This window comes from Vulpes vulpes, chromosome 5 (genome assembly GCF_048418805.1).
Source record: "Vulpes vulpes isolate BD-2025 chromosome 5, VulVul3, whole genome shotgun sequence".
NCBI classification, from domain to species: Eukaryota; Metazoa; Chordata; class Mammalia; order Carnivora; family Canidae; genus Vulpes; species Vulpes vulpes.
In genome coordinates, this window is record NC_132784.1 from 57,749,764 (window position 1) to 57,758,144 (window position 8,381).

General features: G+C 49.6%; 1 protein-coding gene across 3 annotated transcripts in view; it reads left to right on the forward strand.

The window, feature by feature from the left end:
* SALL3 (spalt like transcription factor 3) overlaps positions 1-6,526 on the forward strand; it is a 21,575-nt gene extending 15,049 nt beyond the window's left edge. For all 3 annotated transcript variants that reach the window (XM_072758140.1, XM_072758141.1, XM_072758142.1), the window contains 2 exons: positions 1-280; positions 1,504-6,526. The exon at positions 1-280 is cut by the window's left edge. In XM_072758140.1, the coding sequence (XP_072614241.1) occupies positions 1-280; positions 1,504-1,935 (712 nt within the window). In that variant the 3' untranslated portion in view covers positions 1,936-6,526. The remainder of the gene's footprint in view (positions 281-1,503) is intronic.
* Positions 6,527-8,381: the final 1,855 nt, after the last annotated feature.

Below are 8,381 nucleotides of genomic sequence, written 5' to 3' on the forward strand. Positions count from 1 at the left end.
AGTGAATGGGCACAGCAAGGCCCTCGCGCTGGGCGAGGGCCCACCGCTGCCAGCCACGGTGCAGGTGCCCCCAGGGCCTCAGGCGGTGATGAGCCCCAGCCTCGCGCCCATGCTGGCCCCCCCGCCACGCCGGACACCCAAGCAGCACAACTGCCAGTCATGTGGGAAGACCTTCTCCTCGGCCAGCGCCCTCCAGATTCACGAGCGTACACACACCGGGGAGAAGCCCTTCGGCTGCACCATCTGCGGGAGGGCATTCACCACGAAGGGCAACCTCAAGGTAAGGCCCGGGCTTGTGCCCCCGCAGCCCCAGGGAGTCGGCCCCAGAGCTTCTCCCCACCCTGCCCCCGGTGATGTGCTGCAGGCCAGCCTTTTGCTAAGGTCCTGGCCGAGGAGGACATGCTGAGGTCCCGGCTCAGGTGGACATGCTGAGGTCCTGGCTGGGGACAGAGATGTGCGGAGGGAGCCCAGGGAGGAGAGCGCAGTGTGTGCTGCCCACGGCACCTTCAGAGTCTGATGTGTGCTTCCCAAGGTGTGTGTGCTGCCCACAGTACTGAAAGGCTCACCTTGCAAGGCTGGTAGGCTGCCCTCCCAGGGCTCACATCACCTCCTGGGGGCCGACCACATAGGCACTGCTCCTGGGCCAGCAGTCCCGGAGTCTGGCACAGTCTTGAATCCGGTGGAACACCAAAACCAGATAAACTGGGCTCTGAAACACTTGCACAAGATACAAATGACGCAGATTCTGTGCAGAGGCTGGGGTTGCATTCTGCTTCTGTCCACATGGCCGCCAGCACGGGCTGGCAGGCCTTTGGTGAAAAGCCTACCAGCGTGAGTCGGGCCAGGAGGGAGCAGCCCAGGGTAGTGTTCTTGCTGGAGATGACCACAACCCTGTCTGTTCTCCCGGGAAATTGGGGTGTGGACAGAATGCCAGATGTGCAGCCTCAGCTAAACGTGCCCCTTTCTGTCCACGTCATGTACTTGTTTGGCTCGTGATGTGTTCCTCAGGGTCTGGGAAAAGCTTGAGACCGTGGCTGCTCCATCCTGGTAGGACAGGAGCTGCCCAAAGCCCCTGCTAGCCACATGCATCTTCCATGTCAGGCCCAAGGAAGCTGGGAGTTCAAGTTCCCCGCCATCCCAGGGCCAGGCAGGGGCACAAGGGGCAAGGCTCTGTGCCCTCTGGGGTTTGCAGCCTCAGTGGGGGTCTGCGGGCTGTCCACCATCCGGGGAGAGCAGCAAGGGAAGAAACGTACATGAGCACATCGAATGGTTGTGCTCTCCATATTTCATAAAGAGAAATAGTGCATATTTAAGGATATGCACTCAGAAAGGCTCACCTGTTTTGTCGTCTCCACCTCATACTTGCAATGGGGAACAGGATCCAGTGGTGAGAGCACCATGCTGGGTTTCTGGAGGATGGTGGGATGTGTGGAGGCAGGCCTGTCCCTGCCTGTGGGCTGGGCTTGCTTACCTGTACCTTGTCTCTCCGTGTGTCTCACACAGGTGCATATGGGCACGCACATGTGGAATAACGCCCCCGCGCGGCGTGGCCGCCGCCTGTCCGTGGAAAACCCCATGGCTCTGCTAGGTGGTGATGCCCTCAAGTTCTCAGAAATGTTCCAGAAGGACCTGGCGGCGCGAGCCATGAATGTAGACCCCAGCTTTTGGAACCAGTATGCTGCAGCCATCACAAATGGGCTGGCCATGAAGAATAACGAAATCTCCGTCATCCAGAACGGCGGCATTCCCCAGCTCCCAGTAAGTCTCGGCGGAAGCGCCATCCCCCCCTTGGGTTCTCTGGCCGCCGGAATGGACAAAGCACGCACTGGCAGTAGTCCACCCATCGTGGGTTTGGACAAAGCGAACTCCGAGACAGGAGCCAGCCGGCCGTTCACACGGTTTATTGAAGATAACAAGGAGATTGGCATTAACTAGGTGTGCACAATCTCGGCCCAGCCACTCCATCCCATGCGCACAGTGTCAAGTGCGACCGTCGGGCTGCACAGCCTCGGTCCCCAGTTACCCTTGAAATTTTACCTGTAGCAGAAAATACGTCCGCTGTGTGGCTGCTAGAAGGTATACGCGCTGCATGGTACATCTTTCTGCAGTGAGCCTGACTGTTGGGGACCCTGTGACCTTTGAAATAAATGTACGTCGAAAAGATAAGTCCTTGTAAAACCACCTCCCACCTCGGGAATAGAAAGGGCTCAAACCACATCCACTTCGTTCCTCCCAAAACCTGATAACCCCCGAGAGGGAGAGAGAGGGGTCCCTGTGGCATTCCAGCGACCCTCACTCGAAGGTTTTGTCCGAATTCCTTAGAAACTCGAACTTTGTTTTTAGACTATTGAAGATGTGGTCAGGTGCTGCCGGCACTGTGTCTCACGGCCGTACCTTCATCTGTAGTATTTATAATGTTAAGATTATGCGGGTAACAGATAATACAGCCCCAACTTTAAAGGAAGCTTTTGTACTGCAGAATACATCTGGCTATGTGATTTTTTTTTTAAGTGGAATTTGTTTTACTATAAATAAGTGCGTTATTTCAATGCAGGCAAATTGTGAAGTCCCGCTGGGCAAGACCGCATGCTTTCCTGTGCAAGTACCTGTCAGTGACGAGCCTTTCTGTTCCTTTGTTTAAATTTTTTTTTTTTTAATTTAAATGTTTGTAGCTGCTATGTGGACAGTTGCTCTCTAGAGTGGTCTGTAGCCCAGCGATGGGAAACAAGTTACAGACAAACATCACCGTAAATTATTCACAACATTATAAGCGGTTGTGAGGAAATATTTCACGTTATCAAAGTTGTACAATAAAAAGGTAATGTTTGTATAATGTGGTTGCAAACTCTTAATTTATACTATTGCACTTTTAGTATTTTGTATTAGGGAGGTTTGTCTATAATTTGAAGACTTAAAAAAGATGTAAAGTATTTTATAAATAGTACTTTGATTTAAGGAAAATGAAAAAAAAAACTGTTACAGTTTCTTGTTTTGTCCTAAGGTCAAACAATATGAGAAATCTATGTCACTTAAACAGAAAAGCCACCAGGACTTGTCTGTTCCTCAATAAACTAGGGCCTGCCGTTTCTTAAATTAAAATGATTTATTTAACTTTTCTACAAAGCCCATTTAAAAACCTGGAACCCCACCCCCCACCCCTTCACACAACCTTGATGAATCAATCCTGGGCCCATGGCACTGAGACGAGTGAACGGAGAGAATGGGCGGGGCGCTTTCCTGCCCCCTTCCCCCCTCGGCCCCTGGCGAGAGCATGACTGCCCCCGAGCTCAGGCTCTTGCGCACATCACCCCCGGAGGCACTATATCTGGCCATGGTGGCAGCCGGACCTGGGACAGTTTCTAAGTTCCCAGTTTATTTATTATCTTCTCAGATGAAAACAAAGCACAATGTCCAGTGATCTTTCAAAACACAGTGTGAAGCTGCTGACTTTGCTTAAACGGCCTGGCATCAGGAAGGGGACCCTCGGCAGGGAGCGGGGCGTGGGGCGGGCTTGGAGCCCATTCGGGCAGTGTTGTGTGTTCTACCTCATTTTGTGCGTTTGCAAGCGTGCCAGAGCCCGAGACGGCGAGCTTCGTCCAACGGCAGCATTCCGAGAGGCCGCGGCGCCCAGTGGCCTTCAAGGTGTGCGCCTGAAGCGGGAGCCGGACAGTGACACATCTTCTTGGCTAAGACAGAAAAACAGGACAATCTTCCCAACATGACCACGGCAACAGTAAAGTCACATCGTGTCACCGAACAGAACGGTTGTGCAGACTCCTCAATCAGCAGATTTCGTGGTCTCTTCCTGTCAGAGATGAGCGCTGAGCTCTCCCACTCTGTCCCCATGGCCGGGGGGCCGTCCCTCCTCATGGGAGCAGTGGGGGCTCAGGGCTGCTGCTCATCAGCAGTGGAATGTTTTTATTATTTATGTGTCCTTCTTGCTGTGATTTTGTTTTGGGTTTTTTTTTTTTTTGGTGGGGGGGGGCAGTTAGTATTGGTACCATGTAGTGTTCTCCTCCCAGAAGGATGTGTATATAACTTAAAAAAAGAAATGTAAAGTGTTGTAAATAAGATGGTTCATGAAGGGACGGTGAGATGCGCCCCCTTCTGTATTCAGGACCAGGCTGTCCCTCTCTGCGTGGTGAAGAGAGACGCTATTTTTCTACTGCAGCACCATGTAGGGCCGGGACCCCGGAGCCAGCTGGCGTTCTTACCGAGATCCAATATTTTTTATGATAAATCTGTGGCTCGACACATCTACTGATTGAAATGGATGTCTTAGACTAGGTTACTATTTTTGTCATATGGAAATGAATAAAATGCAGGATGTAATATGACTTCTGAATTGCGTTCCTTGATTATTCGAATGGAAAATGTGGAATTTGAGGTTCTGGTCGTTGATGGTGGACGTATATCTGTGGTGTTTTCTCCGAGAAAAGTCAACAAGGGTTGACAGCTTAGATTTAAGCAATATCTAAATGTGTATCTTGATTGGTCTTGAAATTTTTATTTTTCACTTTTTTTCCTAAAAAAAAAAAAAAATGCAACCTCCTAATTGTGACTTTTTTTTTTTTTTTAAAACCTCTGTGATGGAAGATGTAGTAGAAGTTGCCTCCTCGTTAGAGACTGCTGGCAGTGTCCAAAAATGACCACACTCTGAATTGCCTTCCCAACATCAACGTGAAGTGAGAATAATCTCGGCTCTTGGGAAATAAATCGTGTGCACCGAGTCCTGGTCCGGGCAGGCGCAGGAGGGGAGGTGCTGCTCAAGCCCCGCACTGTGCAGCGGCCACTGGTACCTCCCGGCCCTTTGCTCTGGATGGAGGATGTCTTTACTGTAGAAGAAGCTTTCCCTCACCAGTAACATTTGATAAGACATAAAACTTTAAATAATTTAATAGCTCCTGGATTTCAGCATATCCGATCCGTTTCTTTTTTCAATAGCAACTGACACCTGGAGGCCGCGGCGATCGGTGCCTGGGAAGCCGCGGGCGCTCGTGAACTCCCTGCCCGGCTGATCGGCGGGCACAGGTCATAAACCACAGGCGCTAAGCCGTGCTGGCTTCGGTGCTAGAGGGGAAATCAGCAGACACGAGCCGACCGAGTCAGACCGTAAATTCAATCTGTTTTTTAAAATGGTGAGGAGATAAAGGCTCTTACCATTTAAAATAACACAAATTGAAATGTAGGGGGAAAACGAGACCTACTTATTTCAAAAACATTTCCAATGTCAAAAACCAGGGCTGTTTCAGCTTAACAAGCATGGATATTTACTTCTTCCTGGCATCAACTCTATTTTGCTCAGACCATGCATCAAAGAATCATAAATGCCAACAATCTCTAAAAAATATTTATTTAAATATATTTCTATTCTGAGTTCATTACAGGAACCATTAACATTTAAAACTAATTAAAAAGTATTGCTGAAGGGCTAAAAAGCAATTGGTTTTAAACTCCACACTGTTTGGTTCTATCCCCGTGGAGTCAGTGGGTCCCCCTGCCTGCTTCTCCTCCGTGCCCGGCAGATGCTGCCCACCCATGGCACACACTGGGGCTGCCTCTCTGTTGGTGTCCGGCCCAGACACCTCCGAGGCCTGTGTTTCTTTACACTGCTAATGCCACAGAGGCCCAGGGCCCCGGCTTCTCTTCCCAAGCATGCTTACCACGGAGCAATCTGTCACATGCGTGGGACTCCATGTTCAGTGTGCAGCTGGTGGCTCCGTGTCCAGCATGTGGCCGGCCTGTGGGCCTTGGGTTTCCATCTTTTGTGTTAAACTCCTGGATTCGTTTGCTGATCACTGGTGCTGATGTAGAAGCAGCCTCTGGCACCGTGCCCCGAAGAGAAGCAGGCCGTGAACCGGTTCTGCGAGCGGGGCTGTCGGCTGGTTTGTCCACTGCGTTAAGCTTCATCTGCAGAATATTCTCTACAAAGCTAGGGAAATAGCTATCATCCCCTTTACTTTGGCACATACTGGGCAATCCTGGTGTCGTGTTGGCATCCTTCAGGAAGGGAGCCCCTCAGTGCCATCACCAGAGACAACGTCCCGCGGCTCTGCCTGCACTCCTGCTCCCAAGTTCCCAGGCTCGGGTGTCGGCATCCCCTGCGCCGTCCTACCAGCGAGCTCTGCAGGTCACGGCCAAGGCACTGGGTGGATGGGCTCTGCTCCCCGACCTACGGGAATGGCATTAATATCCTTGCCAATTCTAAAATCCAGGGTAGTTTTTCTTTCTTTTTTCTTTTTTTAAAAGAACTGTCACTAATGTATACCTACCCTTTTCCTCCCAAAATTCACTAGACAAATTGACAGTATTTATATAGAGAGAAAATACAAATGATTACTTAAGAATATAAATATGAAGACTCTATTACAAATGACTTTGCGAAAGAAAAATCTGTGGAATCATTTTTGGACCGTGAGTAAAAATGTGTTGGTATCTCTGATTATTTTAAATCGTGGAATTTATTTGAAGCTTTTAAAAATGCAATTCTATTTAAGGTAAAATAAAAGAAGCTCTGTGAACCTTATGCTTACCGCATTTTCTATCAGGAAGAGTTTTCGAGATGCCTGCTGCTGTGCACATGGCACACACGGGTCCACGCACAGCTCCTCGCTCACACTGAATACAGACACACGTACATACACACTCGGAGGACTATAACATTGACAAGCGGTGGTTATTTCTCACTGCTCTTTGTAGTAAAATTTTAGAGAACATGAACTATCCACTTGGGTTTTCCTGCCCTAATCTATCACTGTATCTGCATGTTTTGCTCTGACCTTGGAGGTGTTACAGATCATATTTGGACAGCTCTGCCTCCACTCCCACCCCCCACCCAGGACTGAGCGGGTGTTTCCCGGGCGCTGGCATGACCAGGCCCACCGTGTGAAAGGAGCGCAGACATGAGCACGCTGGTGTCCCGTTGGGCCAGGGCTCCCGTCCCCGAGCACTCTGCCCTGAGGAGAGGGGCTGGGCTTCCTGCGTCCGCGTGAGTCACTCCCTGTGTGTGATTCAAAAGTGCAAATAAATGTCTGATCTCAGCAGTTCCCAAAGTGATGATTTGTGAACACAGGATTTTGTAAGCCCCCAAGCACTTTCTAAGTTGGCATGATAACACCTCTTTTTAAATTCTGGAATGACCTATAAACTGGAGTTTGGAACAAAGTGGGCAGCCTTCTCTTCAGGGGCCTTCCTGGTGCTCTGGGTAGTCACTAATCCCATTTATTTTCTTTTTAGCTTGATGGAAGGACACTGAATTTTAATCACTTTTTACAATTAGGGATAGAATACCTAAGACAAAAATCTTAACATTTCTTTACAGATTTTCATTTATTATATGCAGAACATACAATCCTATTGGCTGGGTGAAGGACAGTTTAAAAACTGCTCTTGTTCTGACCTAGAATTACCAGGAAGAAATCTGTCCTGTCCTCCCATGAGCTCTGCCACCGCTGAAGAGCCAGTGGGCTTGGAGACCCTGTTCTCCACACTTGTGAAGGCAAAAGTCGTAGGTACGTGAGGGAAAGTGTGTGGAAACTTCCACATACATTTAAATAAGGATAAATCAGGTTTTGAATTTTAAGTCCACTTTCCTTCGCAAGTAAGCTTTTCCGTAAGGAGTCAGTCCTCTGGGCTCGTAAGGACTCAGTGGCAGCATCTCCTTGTTCTTCCCTCTCGGGCATTTTGTCTCTAATTCCATGTTTTGTTCTATTTTGCTCTATGATCCTTAGTGCCAGCACGTGGTGCTGGCCTTGGGGGCAGCAGGCAGGAGGGTAGGCTGTACCCCTGAAGGCCACTGAAATGCTGGGCTGGGGGCCACTGACAGGAGAGCGCTCTGGCCCCCCTGTTCCTTCTTTGGGGCTTTGAAACATTTTCCTGAGTATTCCAAAGAAGTAGGCATCGTGAAGGCACTCTCTCTCTTTTTTTTAAAGATTTTATTTATTCATTTGAAAAACACAATGAGGGAGAGAGTGAGCACATGAGCAGGGGCAGAGGGCGAGGGAGAAGCAGGCTCCTGCTCAGGGCTCGATCCCACAACGCCGAGATCATGACCTGAGCCGAAGGCAGACTCTCAGCTGACTGGACCCCCCAGGCATCCCATGAAGGCACCCTCTATAAAGGGTGAGCCGAGAAATCAGTTATGTGGCATCAGCAGGTAGACCCCTGCACTGCAAATCAGCCTAACCAGCCTATGATCTCAGCCAAGAAGCAGCTAGATCCTTATTTGCTGTGTTTTGAGGAAAGAGTACCAATCATAAGAGAACCAGCCCGGAAAGCCATGGAAGTAAGAGCAACCGCAACATAAACCCTAAGAAAAAGCACCCCCATTTCCAAGCTGTTTCCCACGTTAAGCTCATAGGTTTTCTGTTAGGAGCTACACA